This window comes from Syngnathus acus, chromosome 8 (assembly GCF_901709675.1).
Source record: "Syngnathus acus chromosome 8, fSynAcu1.2, whole genome shotgun sequence".
Classification (NCBI taxonomy): Eukaryota; Metazoa; Chordata; class Actinopteri; order Syngnathiformes; family Syngnathidae; genus Syngnathus; species Syngnathus acus.
This window is the reverse complement of record NC_051093.1, coordinates 7,245,417-7,262,946: the sequence shown is the minus strand read 5'-3', so window position 1 is coordinate 7,262,946 and position 17,530 is coordinate 7,245,417. Positions and strand designations below refer to the sequence as shown.

At 41.1% G+C, this 17,530-nt stretch overlaps 3 protein-coding genes across 7 annotated transcripts; 1 reads left to right on the top strand and 2 right to left on the bottom strand.

Annotated features, from left to right (window-relative positions):
• Nucleotides 1-297: 297 nt before the first annotated feature.
• Nucleotides 298-11,822, bottom strand: gucy2c (guanylate cyclase 2C). Of its 5 annotated transcripts, none has more exons than XM_037255628.1 (29): nt 11,714-11,822; nt 8,908-9,009; nt 8,356-8,404; nt 7,251-7,363; nt 6,745-6,812; nt 6,446-6,667; nt 6,244-6,362; nt 5,986-6,085; nt 5,799-5,910; nt 5,583-5,736; nt 5,432-5,517; nt 5,243-5,360; nt 4,890-4,971; nt 4,728-4,821; nt 4,549-4,611; nt 4,394-4,465; nt 4,220-4,324; nt 3,894-3,980; nt 3,678-3,810; nt 3,478-3,615; nt 3,324-3,412; nt 3,146-3,237; nt 2,906-3,064; nt 2,642-2,834; nt 2,401-2,575; nt 2,098-2,196; nt 1,933-2,027; nt 1,771-1,847; nt 298-1,701 (listed from the first exon to the last, which is right to left on the bottom strand). In XM_037255628.1, exons 4-29 carry the CDS (start codon nt 7,257-7,259, stop codon nt 1,500-1,502), a joined length of 2,943 nt encoding a protein of 980 aa, XP_037111523.1. In that variant the 5' UTR covers nt 7,260-7,363; nt 8,356-8,404; nt 8,908-9,009; nt 11,714-11,822; the 3' UTR covers nt 298-1,499. The 5 variants fall into 5 exon arrangements, with proteins under 5 accessions (XP_037111523.1, XP_037111524.1, XP_037111525.1 ...); XM_037255629.1 differs by lacking the exon at nt 11,714-11,822 and adding an exon at nt 10,001-10,283; XM_037255630.1 differs by lacking the exon at nt 11,714-11,822 and having other exon boundaries at nt 8,908-9,102.
• Nucleotides 10,710-14,436, top strand: LOC119125302 (phosphomannomutase 1). Its single transcript, XM_037255638.1, has 8 exons — nt 10,710-11,098; nt 11,222-11,339; nt 11,515-11,591; nt 11,740-11,831; nt 11,916-12,015; nt 12,431-12,506; nt 13,360-13,475; nt 13,832-14,436. Exons 1-8 carry the CDS (start codon nt 11,033-11,035, stop codon nt 13,952-13,954), a joined length of 768 nt encoding a protein of 255 aa, XP_037111533.1. The 5' UTR covers nt 10,710-11,032; the 3' UTR covers nt 13,955-14,436.
• Nucleotides 14,437-14,562: 126 nt separating this feature from the next.
• Nucleotides 14,563-17,338, bottom strand: csdc2b (cold shock domain containing C2, RNA binding b). Its single transcript, XM_037255640.1, has 4 exons — nt 17,144-17,338; nt 16,108-16,433; nt 15,784-15,906; nt 14,563-15,568 (listed from the first exon to the last, which is right to left on the bottom strand). The coding sequence occupies exons 2-4, from the start codon at nt 16,287-16,289 to the stop codon at nt 15,406-15,408; spliced, it is 468 nt and encodes a 155-aa protein (XP_037111535.1). The 5' UTR covers nt 16,290-16,433; nt 17,144-17,338; the 3' UTR covers nt 14,563-15,405.
• Nucleotides 17,339-17,530: the final 192 nt, after the last annotated feature.

The following is a 17,530-nucleotide window of genomic DNA, read 5'->3' as shown; positions in this document are numbered from 1 at the left end:
GGGTACAGTCGTCTCAGGGGTATTATGAAGGAAGTGGGCGAGCGGGTGTAAGGTGTGACGCTTATGCTCGTTGGGAGAAACTGTGGTTTCTGTTCTTCTCTCGGGCATCCCATGGGTTGGCCCCATTCTTATGTCATGACAGAGAAACTCGGTGAAGGGTTGGTTATGTAAATGAGTTGACTTTTTTTCATTTCACGCTTGATGGGTTTGTAGACCCACCAGAAACCCATCAAGCAATTAAAATGTATATTGTCCACAATATGTATATGAAACTACTTCAAGCATATTCACTCAAGCTTATTTGTTGTTCTCATTTATTTCATTGCAGAAGAAGTGGAATCTGAACCTGAGCATCCCCAAAAAATAGAGCCGCCCGTTGAAAGTCACTTGTCCCCTTCAGCATCACCAGCCTTTTCAGCCTGTGCCCACCTTAACCACCAGGGACCCCACAACACCTCAAAATGGGATGACGACTTTGTCAATTGCAGGGGGACCTCAAAATGTCAGAAGGGAACTTGCAGAGGGGAAACAGACCATGCTGAGGAGATTGGAGTGCTGCTACTTTGCAATGCCATGAGAGAGCACAGACTTCCACTTCCTGCCACAGAACTTGGTGGCACGGCATTGGTTACAACCAAAACTGTGTAGATTCTATTTCAACTTCAGACATCTTTCTCGGCGGGATTCTGTTGCAATCACATTAACTGCCACAGTAGGCATCCAGAAATCGACCAATTCTGTTAGTGGCATCTTTAAACATGACATTCTGTTTAAGTGCCCAACAACTCTGCCTAGCAACAGCGTGGATACGCTGCTTAACCCGGTTGATGAATTCAGTTTAATTTGCGACATTTAAAAATAAAACCCAACGGATTTTCGTCATCTCTGCAATTTATAACATTGCAAATAGATCACATTGAATGTTTGGTGCCTAATCAATATCTGTGATGGAAAAATATCACCCGATAAGAGGTCACCACCGCATAACAAAAGTGCACTTAAGCCTTCTTTGTGTGTTTGCAGTTTTAGGAAGAAATTTTGCTTTTGACTCATGTGGCTGTGAATAGTTAAATATACAACACTTGCATCTTTCAGAACCTGTGAATGAATACTAGGAAATACTAAAGTCAAGTATTTTGCACACTAAACCCAAGTGATTATTCCATCCCTTTGTCAAATGCTCAATCCGTGCAGACAATGTGGTGCAAATACAAAACATATTAGCGCATCACTTATTAGATTAGCATCCCCATGTTGTGTTCTTTAAATAAAGGCAGTGTTCATATCATGTCAGGTCAAATTCCATCCTTGCTCTTTTTAGAAGGTTGCTGCTAGGCGGCAGTTGCAAGTGAAGAACGAACATGATGCGAAAATAACGACTTGTCAATGCAACAGCATAGTGCGAGTCTCAGTTTCCACATGCCTGGGTGAGTCACTGCTACTCTGTCCTGTCCAGCAGTGTTCATTTGCTGCAGATTATGGCTGGTAGTAATCTATCATCACAGATAAGTACTGGGGTTATCAGTGACAGCTAGGTGGAAATATTCCGGGGAACTTTCCCCGTGCAGACTGCCGCTAGTTTCTCTCCGTCTGGTGGACAAAGTTTTCCTCTTTTCGAAACTCTCTCTGCCTTTTCCACGCTTTTCCAGGCTGGATACGATCATGTCGGCCAGGTCTTGCTGCAGTCGCTGGATGTTCTCCCTGAGACCAACATGGAGGGAACGATTGCTGCAGATTTCTTTTTTTTGTCGGGAAGATTGGTCGACTTACGCTGTTGGTGGTGTAGGTAGATTGTATTTGCCTCCGGTCACTCCAGTTAACCAGTAAGTCATCTCCTTGCCTTTCCCCTGTGGGTCAGTAATGGACACCCAACAGTTGCTATTTGCAATTCAGGTTTGGATGAAGAAGCAGGTCAAAGTGCATCCAGCTCACCTTCAGATACGTCTCTCCTCTTTGCTCATACTGAAATTGACAATCAGTCCTCTGCAGAATGTTGATGGTGGACTGACTTACATGGATTCTCAGAGCTGGAACATGAGAATTACACATTAAACCAAGTGCTTACTGCAGGGGAGATGTTTGTGCGCAGTTTCTTACGCAGGCCCGTGGACTCCATTCGTGATGCCGTGTTGACTGTATCTCCAAATAGACAATAGCGGGGCATCTTGTTCCCCACCACTCCAGCAGCACAGGGACCTACACAAACGCAATAAACTTATCTTATGTAAGTTATTATATTATATTATTTTTATTCATTTTTTAAATATTTGCTTTTAATATTTTTAATACATTTATTTTTATTTTTATTATATTATATTAATTATATTAAATTATATTGTATTATATTATATTATTTTATTTTTTTAATATCCAAATATTTTTTCTGGGGCCCTCTTTTACCTGAATGCACGCCAATCCGTATCCACAAAGGAATGCCCGGCAAGTGCTGCAGCTCAAACGTCCCAACAAATGACAAGATGTCCAGTGCCATGTGTGCAATGTCCACGGCATGCCTGTCGCCGTTGCGTTTTGGCAGACCCGATGCGACCATGTACGCATCGCCAATTGTCTCGACCTGCAAACAAATATCATCAGCGTCCTGGTTGAAGATGAAATCGAGATGAAAGAGTGGAGATGCCACCTTGTAGACATCATGGTGGTCGAGGACGCTGTCAAAGTTCTTGTAGATCTCATTGAGCATGTCCACCACCTCCATGGGTGTGCTGTAGTGGCAAAGTGTGGTGAATCCGACAATGTCGCTAAAATACACCGTCACTTCTTCGTAGAGCTCCGGCTCCACTATGCCTGTCTCCTTCAGTGACCTCACCACTGGGCTGAGAAAAAAAAAATATGGAGACTCATCGAAAATGCTCTTTCAGTCCAACATTTCAGGTACTAAACCCACCCGGGAAGTAGCATGAAGTTAAGACGGTCTGCTCTGTCCCTCTCAGCCTTGTACAAAGCTGTCCTCTCCTCCACCAGATTCTCCAAAGTCCTCGAGTACATCTGGAGACGGCGGATCAGGTTGTCCATGTATGTCTCGGTGGCTTGATTGTGCAAATTGCTGTGACAACAAAAAAAACTGCTTAGCAATATTCGGTTTTCAAACATCTCAGCTGAAGGTCGAAAAGATTTTGCGACATACCTGAAAATCTTACCCAGCGTTAACTCGATTTTCTTAAAATCTGGCCTCCGTTCAGGATCTTCATCCCAGCAGTTGTTCATCAACATGTACAACTTGCGTAACACACGGAAGCAGACGACATGAGATCTTATCAGCTTGATCGATACGCCTTTCCTCATTCTCAATTTATTTCTCTCACCTCAGTTTCTTTCTCTGACACTCCATCAAAGTTGAGTTCCGGTCTGAAGACACGCATCCCGTTAGGATACTGCACCCTGTAAATCTTCTCTGATGGATGAGATAACATTGAATTTACACACATATATATTCATTAACTAATCACTAATCAATACCTGCACGACCCAAATTGTATTGAGTATAAAACGGAGGCTGCCTCAGAATGATTTCATGTGCGATGATGCCATAGCTGTAGACATCTCCTTTTTGAGATACACCATCTTTACGGAGATGTTCCGGTGCTGTCCATACATCTGAGTGGAGAGGAATTAATGACAGCACAATATTACGATGAAAAAAAAAATCTCCCGCTTACCTCTGCCTGGCCTCAAAAGTGTATGACAGCCAAAATCGGTGATTTTCACCACCATGCGGTTGTCAACCACACAGTTGGTGGATTTGAGGCGCCCGTGGACTGCAATGTTACTGGAGTGGAGATAAGACATGCCCTGGTGCAGGTAGGTGAGAGGTCCATTTTAAATATGTTAAAAGAATGAATTCAAAAAAACACATTAAATTCATAATACATTACCTTTGCGATATCATACATGACTGATATTTTAAACTCCATGTCCATGAACGTTTCATCTGGGTAGGAAATTCTGTCGTTCAGAATGTACTGGAAGGATAAAAAAAATCTTTTTAGTATTTTTTTAAAAAGTGCGTCAGCCATGATAATCAACAATAAAATGATTGTGTACTATGGAAAAAGATAGACGCCATCATATGTCATAATAAAAGTAATCGTGCAATAAATCACAGGTATTGCACAAACGTGTCAAATTCGGTTTGGCTGTAATCTATTTGGGATGCGGCCACGTTTAAGTGTGTGTGTTTTATTTGGAATCATTTCCTCACCCTGAGGGATCCCCTGGAGCACAGCTCAAACATCCCAAACACGGCATACTCAAACTTCACCGTGCCGTAGAACTTGGTCAAGTTGTAGTAATCGATACGCAGCAGCTTGAATCAAACATATAAAGAGAAGTTAAAAATTCTGTATCTTATTATTACATTGTGCGAATGTCTTACAGTGTTAAGCTCAATCTTCTGCTCGTCTGTGAAGTCTCCATCGGTTTGTTTGAGCTCTTTTAAGATGACGGGCTAAAAATACAAGAGTCAAAAGCTGTTAATATTTTCGCTTTCCATTCTTTATGTATGTCAAGTTGTTGTTGTTTTTTTTAAACCTTTTTATCATAGCGGCCACGACGGGAGTAGAACGTGCTATCCTTCCTCTTATCTTCATCAATCTGTTCCATGAAAACAAACAGGTAGAGATGATGACAGCAGCTTGGTGCCATTATGGTAATAAATGCCGACTAGTTTCTTCTATGCATTTCTAATCTCAAATTCTGCGGACTTTTACCTTTAGGGAGACCTCCTTCTCATCCAGTGGACCAATCAGGTGAGGGTTGATGTGAGACCACCTTTTTTGCATCGGACGTTGTTTTCTGTTCTGCCTAGCGTGAATTGGAATCAAATTAATTTGGATCATGTGTGTTTGCACACACACGTAAACACTTCCTACCTGTAGAAGATGAGCGCGACGACGGTCACCACGACAACACTCAGGCTCAGAACGATCACAATCACAGTCTGCGTGGTCAAGACTATAAACAAACGTACAAAAAAGCTGATGTCCGAAGTAGGCAAATAAATCAAAATATAAATAAATAAAATGTGTTAACTGTGGAAATGAACAGGAATTCATAAGAATAATGGTCAATTGGTTACAATACGGAAGATAAATGAAGAAATCAATGTGTTTCTGAAGCCAGTCAGATTTCAAGATTATGAACAAAGGTGTACCCCAAGGGTCAACTTTAGTCCCCTTATATTTCCTCGAATGTGTCAATTTTCAATTTGTGTGTGTATATCTACCATTGGAATTTTCCGGTATATCTTGAGGCAAGCGATTTCCTTTCCAAGCCAGAGCAGGTTTTTGGGCCACATCTATAGTTTCATTCCTCGACGTGTCAAACACTAGCAAAGTCTCATACTGCGAAAGAAATAACATTTGTGACATTCTGACTCTCCGAAAACGATGAAAGATGCTGCGGGTCATCTCACCTTGCCGGTTAGAGTGGATGTGTAAATCATGGTGAAGTTAACGTCTCTGTCACCGTACTTGTCCAAGACATAATGGCCTGCCATACCTGCATGCAGCAAATTTACACTTCACTAAACTGACCAATGTGTCAATGCCAAAATCAAGACATACCATAGAAGGAAGCATTCCCGAATGGATTATCACTAAGCGGGACGTCATTAGCTCCTTTGCGACCAGAGTTATTCCTCTGACTGAGCATCCTCTCCCTGAGCACTTTACCAAACAGTAAAGCGGCGTCATGATAGCCAGCCACATAGTCATTAATCTGCCGTTGAAAGAGAGAAAAAGTTCAACGTTTTCCTACATTTCATTTCAAGTGCAGCTCACCGTGTCGTTATAAGGTAAAGTCGATCCGTAGTTGTAGTTTCTCTGCGGGAGAGTGACGACCAGGACGTTACGCATGGCCTGATTGGATGTCGTGTTGACATAATACTCAGGACTGGATGAGAAGAAAAGAGGCCTTAACTGTTAGTTCAAATGATCAAATGGACTATAGCTGTTTTGAGAAGCTTACTTGTAAATATCCATGAGAATGAACATGATATCTGGCGGAATCGGGAACACTTTGGATTTGATTGAAATGATGTCATCAACACGGCCACAAATGATGAAAACTGAAATGAATATAGAGGTTGCATCATTAGAGCAAAAAATAAATTCGATTCTAATTTAATCAAAGCACTTTTTGCCTTTTGTTGATTTATTTGGTCTAATATATCAGTGATACTGATACCAAGTATCGATACTATGAAATAAAAAAGAGGTCACCCACTGTTACTGTGTCGTTGGTCATCTATGAGAGCTTCCTTTAAGTCGTCCTCAGTACGTAGCATTTCTCTTCTGATTTTTGTAGCAAAGTTGGCGGAAGGAGCTTCCAGTCCATTGGTATACCTTCAAACAAAGTAAGGGAACGACAACAAGGAGATGAGAACAGCAACGGCAAAGAGCCTAGCGATGATGTCATCATGGCTCACCAGAAGCAATCCTCTGTCGCGTTATCGCTGGACTTCTTATATACGTAAACATGCTGCCATTCATCCTTGAATGGCAACTCCTCCTTCAGAAAGTGGTAGAACATATCCGAGATCTTGCGTGCCGGCGGCAAAATCCGAGTCAATTTCGGCTTGTAGTCGCAAGAGAGGCCGAAGCTCCCGGCGGAAATGACGGGCGTGCTTAGGGTCAGGCCAATTTCATCACTGAAGCACCAGGGATGCACATCAGTGGGTTAGAACTTGAAAGCGTGATGATGATAGAGGAGCAAAGTCATACTCACTCCACTAACTGGAAGGTAGCGTACGTGCACGAAGGGCCCAGCATGACACAACCGACGTCACCATTATTCTGTAGAGTCAAATTGAAGTGGCTCTTTCTGACTCATCACCAAATAAATGTGTCACAAAAAGGTATATACGTACCACTGGTGTCAAACTCAAGGCCCGGGGGCCAGATACGGCCCGCCACATCATTTTATGTGGCCCGCCAAGACAAATTGTGCATCAAATCCGTGCGTCATTACGAGAATGGCAAATTGTCTTCACTTTTAATATCTTTTTTTTTTTTTTTTTAATATTTAACCAGTTTGTACTCGTCTGATTTGAAAATGAGTTGTTTGTCAGTTTGTTTTGTGGCTTTTACTGTGATTATGAGGTGCTCATATATTTATTTGGGTTGACAGTCATAAAGAAGCTATGACTACAATGCGGCCCGCCAAAAAAGATGAGTTTGACACCCCTGGTATATACAGTCATGTAAACAAAAAATACGTTGATGCACACTCACATATAGCATCTTGAGTATGGCCACGCCTTCGCAAGTGCTGCTGCCACAGCCTTGCCGGTTGTACAGGGTCGTGTTGAAGCCGTGGTAGTTAGCTGTCAAAGCGAAGCTTAAATCTGGACACATGGAAGAGAAGATTTATGAAGGTATAACATTTATTTATTATCATTTTTAGATGTCCATATATTTTGCTTTGTGGGATTATTTTTTTCCTTATCATTTTACCAACAGTATCAGCACAGAACAAACGATTTCTGCTTTTCTTTGCATAGCAACAATGCAAGCCAATAGGAGCGCAAAAAAAAAAAAAAAAAACATTCAAACCCTACTATGTTTAATATTCTCCTTCCTGTCCTCTTCAATGGCTTGCTCCACCGCCGCCTCCACGAAGGGCCGACTCCACTCGTACGTGTTGTCTTCCAGCAGCACAACGTTCATAGTGAATCGACGTTTGGACGCCAGACAGTCGTCCAGCATCTTGTTGCCAATCACCGCCATGACTAACATTCCCAGGTAAGGTAAACTATTCAAACCTCTCATCTTATACCACATTATAGTCATTTTTTTTGTCTTGCCACAGTTCCTACATCTCCCCCCCCTCAAGAAAAAAATCACTTCTTTTCAGAGTTGAGCACCTCCTGAGATTGCTTCAATCCAAAGCGAAGAGGCAAAAAAAAAATCTGTTGATTCACAGTCCTTCATCCAAGCGCAGGGAAAAAAAAAAATCTGCTTTTTACTGAGATTTTGTAAAGACAATGCGGAAGACTGCCACCCTGCCGCTGCTTCGCCGGTGAAAGCTTGAGAGCAATAATCCTCCTGCTTGCTGTGTGCTTGCGCTATCAGTCCTCCCTCTGTGCGTTAATGAACAACTGATAGTCACAACACCATCCAGGCCAAGGCAAGCCGGCCGTTGAAGACTCCCACACTCCGTTAGGGCCAACACTAAACCACCCCAGTATTATTTTAATTATACGCTGACCTTTCCGACATGGAAATCTTCACAATCGAAGTGACAGAGGAGTGCTAATAATTGATTGGTTGAATTAACATGACTGGTTAAATATTGTTTTCTTATTGGAGTGAATGGTGAATACAAAAGGTGACTTACTGTTTGTCAGTGTTCTGAAGTTTTGTTTTTTTCACTCAAGGGAGAGGGCCTGTATGGTGAAAGGGACAAAGGTAACGACAGGTTATAAATACAGGGCTGGTGTGGAGCTGATAAACGGTGGATGCTATAAAAGTAGGGTAGATTAAGCCTGTAAAAGACCAAACCGCTTATGAACCGCTGTAACCACTGTTAAAAGACTTGAGACATTTTTGGGGTTTTTAGTTCATTTTGAATTTTGTTTTTTGAAAATTCAGTGTGTTTTTTATCAGCAGGTTATATTTTTTTTATTCTTTGTCTAATCTAAATAAAAACATGATCTCAAGTGCTATTTTCTATGTTGTTTTGTTTTCATCAAATTTGGTGTTGCATATAATGGACAGTAAAAAAATTAAGTTAAATTTGGTTGTCATTTTTTACTTCTACAGTAAATGTGTCAAATCAGTGCTTCTAATTTTAGGATTTTCCATCTTAAGTACATAGTATGAGTACTTATTCCCACTTCTGGCTTTATTACATCCGTTACCAATACCAAACAGCACAAAAACAACATACCACAGTTGAGTCCATCGTCAATATTTCCATTGAAAGCTTCTTGCTCTCCAGCATCATAACTCAGCTTCCTGTTGAAGTGCCACCTTGCTGATCGTAAAGCTCCTGAGCAAACATAAATGACGTTGTAATATTTAGGTTGGCGGGGACCAAACAGCCATTTAGACCCATTTCATGTGAGGAGGTCTTCCACCTCCAAGCCGCCCTGGCATATTATCAAGGAGAGGAAACATTGACATATTAAAAGGAACATATTGTGTCCTCACAGTTGTGTTTCATGGTAACCACATGAAATGAAAACATGCGAGAATAAAATTATTATTTTAGGAAGTTCTAGTAAAACAAATCAACCACATTAATATATACATGCTCTTCATCGTTTACTTATATTTATTAGTGTGCATACTATGTTGATGGATTTATTAACAAGGGTCACAACCGGAAAGCAATGCAATGTATGTCTTATCGTTTAAGTTGTGCACGTAGGAAGCTAAATGAGACAACATTGAGGTCAGACTTTGATATGATGGCTTCAGAAGCTAATGATTAGTTTCTTTATGGCACCTCATGCAATTGGAGGCATCAATTCGCGGCCCATTAATAAATCAGGCAAATAAGTAACTTGTTGACCTCCATGACGACAAACTCAGCGTCACCCACTCGGGAAATTACCCACTTGGATGAAATTACTTGGTGAAATTAAGTTCACACGGATGTGCAGCATGAATTCACATGTCAGTGACGTCACGTGGCCAATTTTGCACCCAAATGAGGTCACACTTATTAATACTGTGGCACTATCTCTTCTTTTGAACCACACGTTTACTTCTGATTTATGATTGCTGATAAAACGCCCAAGTGATTCATATTTACCAGACACTTGCACAATCGAATGAGTTTCAGTTCAAGAGCTGCGCTGGTCTAGATAAATCAATGTTTACAAAGATAATAACTCAGTTTTGTGTGAGACAGTCATTCATTTATCTGTTTACGATTGGAGTGGTCGAACTGGAGAGCTGTTCCTGATTGGTTAATTGACCTATTTTGCGACTAATTTTAAGTTGTACTCAATAGTTAAATGGTTTGCAATACTTACAGCATCAGGGGCTTCAACTGGGGCTTCAGTATATTGCTTAATGGGCCACCTCAAACCAACAAGCTCTGAGTTGGAAGGAAACAACTACCACCTCCGCCTTGCCACTGATGGGTTGAGATTTGATGCATCGCGCATGCGTAATTCATTACACGAGGCGTCAATTATGTCTTGGTTTCTATTAGGATTCCTTACAGAGAAATATAATCACTGTTTGTTACAAATCTGGACAAACCACTGAATGTTATTATAGGGAAGAAATAACGTTAATGATATTAAATTGTCTTTTTTATTAGAATGACCGTTTTCCAGAGCGTTTCAAGAGATTCTTTCTCTCTCCAATGTCGCCCTCTGGTGGAAAATGTGACTCACTGAAAACAAGATAAAACGAGTTTCTTGGATTAAAGGTCTGCGCTGCCACCGTCATTTTGGACTGTTATTATAATTACAGAAGGTTCAGATTAAAATAAAGCAGATTAAGTGTTTATTTTAGCAATTAAATTAATCCCAGCTAATACTGGCCAATCTATTTAATCTTTTCATTATTGTTATTATGTATGTAATATTTATATTATTAGGTTACCTGTATAATATGTCTATCACATTATTTTTTATTACAGTACACTAAAGATCAGTTTGATTGACAAGCAAGTCACCCTCCAAACCCCGCCTACTCGCTGACGTCACTAACTGGCCATCGTGACCATGATTGGCTGCCAACGGAGCTTGACATTGGGAATGAAACCCGACACGTTTGTCAAGATATGTTTTGGAAGGTGTGAGATCTAAAAACGTACCAGCACCGTGGACCTAAAAGGAAAGACAAGAATATGCGGCAGTTTGATGAACAAACGAAACCTTTTTAAAACGGAGGAGTCGAGTTCATGGGGTGACTGATTGACTGATGCATTCATTTTCAAGACTGCAGATCTATCTCGGAATCTTTTTATTAATGTTGGTGCACGTGTTCTCGAGCAAGAGTGGAAGCAAAACAGCTGGAATTTAAAGAGAAGACAAAAAAAACAGCAGGTCGGCATGTCTGCAGACAGAACTATCCTATGCCTGTTTGATGTGGATGGTACTCTGACGCCACCGAGAGAGGTGAGCGTCTTAGACAAATACTCTCATATAAGCAAAAGCTAACATCTTACATAAAGTATTTCCATTCATCGATTGAGTGAATTTTTTTCATCTTTGCACTGAGTAATGCATTTTAATTTGCAGAAAATAGACCCGGAGCTGGATGAGTTCTTCCAAAAATTAAGAAGGAAAGTCAAAATTGGCATCATCAGTGCGTCAGATTATTCCAAAATTGCGGAACAACTCGGCGAAGGAGATGACGGTGAGTCAATTTATCCAATTAAGGAATTAGGATTTTTTTTTTTTTTCAATGTACGGCATAGGTTGCCACCCATGATTGATATGCAAATGACAACTAACTGTGCAACTGCAATTACTGCTTATCAGAAATCTACCAAGTAAATCATATTTATCCACCTTTTTCTCCTCTTTTGCAGTCATACACAAATTTGACTACGTGTTTGTTGAAAACGGCACCGTGCAGTACAAAGATGGCAAACTCCACTCAAAGCAGGTAAGTGACAATGGTGGGAAGTAATTCATGACAATTATGCACTTAAATAGCTTTTTTTTTTTTTTTTTTTTTTTACATACCTGTGCTGTACTTTTATTTAAAAACAGATATTTACTTCTTACTTTAAAATGAGCGTGCTGCTTCACAGGCAATCCAGAATCATATCGGGGAAGAGCTGCTGCAGGACCTCATTAACTTCTGCTTGAACTACATGGGGCTCATCAAACTGCCAAAGAAAAGGTTAATCATCAAAAAATGGGGTTATTGTTTTTTGGCGCTTCTGTGGAAGGTTTTGAACAATTTCCAATGCCTCTCTATCGACAGGGGAACGTTCATTGAGTTCAGGAATGGAATGCTCAACATTTCCCCCATCGGTCGGAACTGCACATTCGAGGAACGAATTGAATTCTCTGAAATTGATAAGGTAAAAAAATTAAAATAATAATACAGTTATTGTTATTCATGAGACTGGGGAGCGAGTCATACATTTTTGTTGGTTCTATGAAAACCTGATAGTGACTCTTTGTCCCTTATCCTTTGTGACTGCTGTTTGTGAAGTATGAAACTTTACGGAGATAATATTTAGTAGCTAAACAAACTGGTTTGTGATTCAGTAAACGGGTTTAATCACGTAAGGGGAGTTTGAACATTGTTGCCCTTTCAGGACAGTTGTCTTGGCTGCACATTGACGGGTCGCTCAAGCTGACCGAAAATTAACCCCTCAGCTTCTTTCTAAAATTCACACTAGTATTCTTTAGCAGGTGTGATGACCACATTTGAGCAGTTACATGAATTCCATTACATTTTCTGTGCAGCAACAATGTTTTTCCCCTTCACAGAAAGAAAAAATTCAGGAGAAATTTGTTGCTGCCCTGAAGGAGGAATTTGCTGGAAAGGGACTGCGGTTCACTCGAGGTGAGAAATGTTGGTTTGGATGAGAACATAATGTGTGAGTTATTATAGCAATGATTTATGATTATATTAGTATTAAAAACAATTCTTTGTATGTATTCTCATTCATCCAGATCATTTTGTTCTGGTTGTCTTTAAAGTATGGTGCAGTGGAGTTTAAAAAAAAAAAAACACTTCTATAGGGTCTTGCTAAAGTAATGTTTGCCTCAAGCTATAGTCAGAATGCATTTTCACTCTCCCCTGCATTAGAGGCTGAAAGCAAAAAGCATCAGCGCCAACTGCCGTAAATAGTATGGCTGTGCAGATAATGGACATGTGAGGAGGCGTGTGAGGGAAAACAGCCTTCTGATTGGCTGCTTGCCCTACAGTTGCTGCCTTTATCGCTTTCAATGAGGCTGAAAGAAAAGGCATATTTAGGTTAGAAGGGAAGATGGGGGGTGGGGCCTAATTATATAGGTCAACAAAGGTTATGGAAAAATAAATGGAATGAGTTTATATTTATAGGAGTTAAATTCATTTTGGATATTATTGCTTTCATCGGTGACCTGGTTCCGAAAACACTCTGCTTGTGTTTGGACACCACGTTGACTTGATGGCCGCAGCGTTTGCTGGTCTGCTAACAAAGTCACTGAACTGTGAGGAAAAAGACAGGTTTGTTCGCCGATTGAAAAAGCCTCCATCAAGGACAAGGGTCGTTAGTGCATTTGGCAGCATATGGCTAATGGTGTTGTTTTGACACTGGATTTACTCCATCCTCCTTTCTTCTTTATTTGCAAGATTATTTCCTCATTCTTTTGTACATTCTAAGATTATGCAAGCGAGTACCCAAATATTGACCTTTGCTTTGTGCTCTTAGGTGGTCTCATCAGTTTTGACGTGTTTCCCGAAGGCTGGGACAAGAGGTTATGTCTCGATCTGCTAGCGAGCGAAGGCCTGGATGCAATCTACTTCTTCGGCAATGAGACGTCAGATGTACGTTTGTCAAATTTGTATCCTCTATTTTCACTTCGGACAAGTCAAGTGTAAAGCATGTCGTCCTTAAATAACCTGTAATACATCCAAGGAGCTTTTGTTCCTTCAATATATGTCGAGTGCTAAGTGCTAATTATTTGCGGTCATGCCAAATAGTTAATAGTTGTTTTGGAGGCAGGCCAGGTCGTAAATATTGGATTGAAGAAAAAGAAAAAAGTTAGAGTAAATAATATGTTGAGATGCCAATGTCATGCAGTGAAAGGTTAAAGGTCAGATGAAAAGTGGCTGTTTCTCAACAAGACCTAATCAGGCTGCACTAATCATCCCTCATTGCTTTTTGTGTCTCTTTTCCTCAGGGAGGAAACGATTATGAAATTTTTAACGACCCGCGTACGATCGGCTACACGGTCGACTCGCCGAGAGACACTGCCATCCGGTGTCGGCAACTTTTCTTCGATGAGCCGTCGTGTGAATCCTGATGTTATTTTTTTTTTTTTTCATGGCCTACTCTGCAGAGTATTTGTTATGCCTGCTGAAAATCAACCAGTGGATCGCAACGGGTTGGTTGTAAACTGCTAAAAATGATTTTCTCCAAGTTGTTTTTTAAAATATCTACGGTATAACCCTAAATAGGGTGTAATAGACAATGTCTTTTTTTTTCTTCATTGTCAAAACGTTCCAGGTTTATTCATGTCTCTGAGGTACATATCATTTATAGATTTTATCTGCTTTTATCAAGTTTATATTAGGTATTAGTGAATTTGAACTTTTACAGTGAATGACGCTTCTGTGATGACGTGACCATGCTAATTTCATGAATGTGCATGTTAAATCCGAGGTCTGCATCAGGCCTGTTTTAAACATATTAAACTTGAAAGTGATGAGGCGTATGTAGCCTACACTGTAAATCAAGAATCTGGTTTTATTCATTAAATGTATCACTAATAAATCATTTTGACATAGATTTACATTGCGGAGTAGATTTTACTATTGGATTATTGACATGGGAAAATATGTATTGTTCAGCAAGACTTCTCAAGTGGAAAAACAGACACAAACTGAATCGTCAAATGGTTTCTTGTAATTCCATGGCTCAGTAGAAGCCCCCACCAAAGGAAACAAAACTTGGAGGTGACGAATAATAATCCAAATTCTATGTTGACAGTGAGACAGACAGAAATGCTAAAGAGGTCGTAGTACCATTAGAACACAATACAGTTGAACTGATCACAACCTGAAATTCTACAGTACAACGAACAGTTCTGTGACTAGAAAGTCAAGGAGTCGACTATCATACAAACTAAGCATACACAAAACACACACGGAGTATTTGAATTAGTTCACGGCTCCGTACACAAAATGATTTCAAATACAACAGCAAAACAAGTGGAGCCTTATTTCTCACTTAACTCGGAGTGAAGTTTCACAATTTGGGATATTTTGGTATTTCCCGCAACCCAAGATTTAACAGTTAAATCATCAAAAGGAGTAAACAAGACAGTAAAATAACATTTGATATGCATGTTCCGTGCTGCTTCAGTCCTCCAGAACAACTCCTGACCAAAACTACCACTTAAATCTACTTTTTCCTGTGTTAGTGCTCGAATATTTTTTTTTTCCTCAAGCAAAACTAAACATTCGCGCTCCTCTTCCAATGAACTTGCACTTTACGTAAGAACCAGGAAGAATATTTGGTGCCCTATTTTGTACCGTAACGATCAGAAATCCGTACTAAGGGATTGTTTTTGGCACCTTTTATCATTCGCTACCTTTGTTTGCAGGTCTTGCGCGATCAACATAAATCAAATGTTTGATCCCGTCATAGTTAGTGGAAGAGCGGTAGCTATTAAGTGAAACGGCAAAGGGAACATGCGCTTGATATACCTTTTTCAGTCCGTCCATCTACACCCTGTACATCCACGATCCAAACCTAAGAACTGATGATCTGCCCGGACCAGGTCTCGTGTTTGGTGCCTGGGTTCAGATGAATTATCCTCACCTCCACCGCCTGCACCTTCAGGTTCTTGGGGGGGACTCTGCACACTTTGTATGTGACCTCGTCGCCTTCAACGGGAACATATTCCCCGTCGATGCTGAAACGGAAAACAGATACGGGTCAACAAATATTATCAGAAGCACTTTAATAGACTTTACATGTATATCTGGATCCAAATGATTTTTTTTGTGCACCAGCTTGACAAAATATATTTGAGTAAATTCAACATACCAATTTTTTGATGGAGCTTAAACTGGATATAAAATAAACACTCAACAACTTTCATTTCATCACATCTCAACCGTCACTCACTCTGAGATGTGAACAAAGACATCTTCGCCACCATGGCTCGGCCGGATGAATCCGTGTCCCTGGGATCTTGAGAAGTTCTTACAAACGCCCTTGAACACCGGACCTGAGTGAGCTCGGACCGTGCTGCGTGAAACAAAGAAGCAGAGGCGGGGGAATTCAAATGTTACTAAGAACATTTTGTGTAGTGGCTTCTACGACTGATTCAAAGGCAGAAAGAGAAATGAAAGCGAAACCAGAGAATGTCAGATCTTCCTCATTGTGTTGCAAAAACAACAGAAGGGGGGATGACTCAATAATAATATTCCAGACAGAACAATAACTTACGCCGAGTATGTGCGAGTACGTTTGGTCGGCAGCGGGCTGGGAAGTTCCCTGGGTAGCGCCTGCTCTCCCCTTTCCTCCCAAACTCGACTCCCCTCCCTAAGGAACGGGAAGGAGACGCTGAGCTGGGCATCGGGGGATCGAAGCGGGGTCGCCGAGGGTGACGTGAGGTTGGGGTCCGTCATGCTGAGTTCGATCGGAGGAAGACGAGGGGGATGCTGCAGTCTGCCGCTGAACACAGCTGTCTCCTGTGAGGCCTCCTTCAGTATGGAACACGAGCTCAGCAAGTTATCCGGGTCAGCACTGTCACTTCGTGTCTATCACACATGCTGTGTGGAAGAACAACACGAGGAAGTGGAGCACATTTAGTGACGATGGAGAGGCGGGCTGAGAGAAGCTTGTTTCAGTCGTTGTTGTGATACACACTTAATAATGAAACCACATTCTTGGAAATAGAAATATCACTGGTTCAAACATTCTGATGTAGAATAGGAATTAAAATTGCAACTTCATTGTGCTATAATGATTAATGTGATTTAAGATGATTCAATGCATTGCTCTCGTGACACTCGAGTGCGTGTCACGCCCACTCGTGTGTGTGATACTGGCAGGTGACGTCACAACAGCTGCAGGAGGCGACCACCGAATGACGTAGGCACCCTAATTCCCAAATGACCACGCTATAGAAATCGCATCTTTTTTTTTTTTTTTTTTAGAAGTACCAAAAATAGTACAAATAGTCAGAGGCACAATGGCACGAGAGCGAACCGGAAAGATGAATAACAAGCCAACGAATGCACTAAAATGCATCCAATCCACAATATAAAATATTTGCATAATCTCGCTTCTATAAAACTCGTGCAGTCAAGTATGGATGGAATAAAAAGAACCACTGCTGATGATCAATTTAAGATTGTCAGAAGCCACGCTGCTCAATTAAAAGACAATATTTGAAAGCGATTTTCCAAAACAATCTGTCCCCATCCCAAAACAAAGCGGACGGTCACCACCATGCACCATGAAGATGAATGTTACTTACAGCGCGGTCCCAACCAGCTAGTTGGACGGTCGGCTGGCTCACTGTGTCAAACGTGTGAGTTGAATGGATGCGTAGCATTATATAAGGAGCAAATCAAATAAATAATGGGGAAAATCTAATGTGACGGCGGGCGGGCGGGCGTGCGCAGCTGACGGTGGTTTCCGATGCCGTGTGCCAGAGTGCGCATGCGCGTCGCGCTCCACCCTGCAAGCGGATGAGATGCGTTGAAAGTGGGCTTCGCTGGAGCGGAAACTTCACTTTTGCACAGCTTTTCCGTGACGTAACCACGCGATGACGAGTCGTATTAGTGGAGAGAAAATTTGGATATTAATCGGCACAATTTAGGGAGTTGATGTTTTATAATTAATTGCAGTGGCGTGTTGTGCG

Excerpts from the sequence above, each read along its gene's own strand:
- gucy2c (XM_037255627.1), bottom strand. The coding sequence starts at position 7,808 with ATGACTATAATGTGGTATAAGATGAGAGGTTTGAATAGTTTACCTTAC. Across the intron at positions 3,065-3,145 it reads ACGCTGGGTAAGATTTTCAG|CAATTTGCACAATCAAGCCA; the intron begins GTATGTCGCAAA and ends TTGTTGTCACAG. Across the intron at positions 2,028-2,097 it reads AATGGAGTCCACGGGCCTGC|CTCTGAGAATCCATGTAAGT; the intron begins GTAAGAAACTGC and ends CTCATGTTCCAG.
- LOC119125302 (XM_037255638.1), top strand. The coding sequence starts at position 11,033 with ATGTCTGCAGACAGAACTATCCTATGCCTGTTTGATGTGGATGGTACT. Across the intron at positions 11,340-11,514 it reads ACTCGGCGAAGGAGATGACG|TCATACACAAATTTGACTAC; the intron begins GTGAGTCAATTT and ends CCTCTTTTGCAG. Across the intron at positions 13,476-13,831 it reads TCGGCAATGAGACGTCAGAT|GGAGGAAACGATTATGAAAT; the intron begins GTACGTTTGTCA and ends TCTTTTCCTCAG.
- csdc2b (XM_037255640.1), bottom strand. The coding sequence starts at position 16,289 with ATGACGGACCCCAACCTCACGTCACCCTCGGCGACCCCGCTTCGATCC. Across the intron at positions 15,907-16,107 it reads CGTACTCGCACATACTCGGC|CACGGTCCGAGCTCACTCAG; the intron begins GTAAGTTATTGT and ends TGTTTCACGCAG. Across the intron at positions 15,569-15,783 it reads GTCTTTGTTCACATCTCAGA|CATCGACGGGGAATATGTTC; the intron begins GTGAGTGACGGT and ends TTTCCGTTTCAG.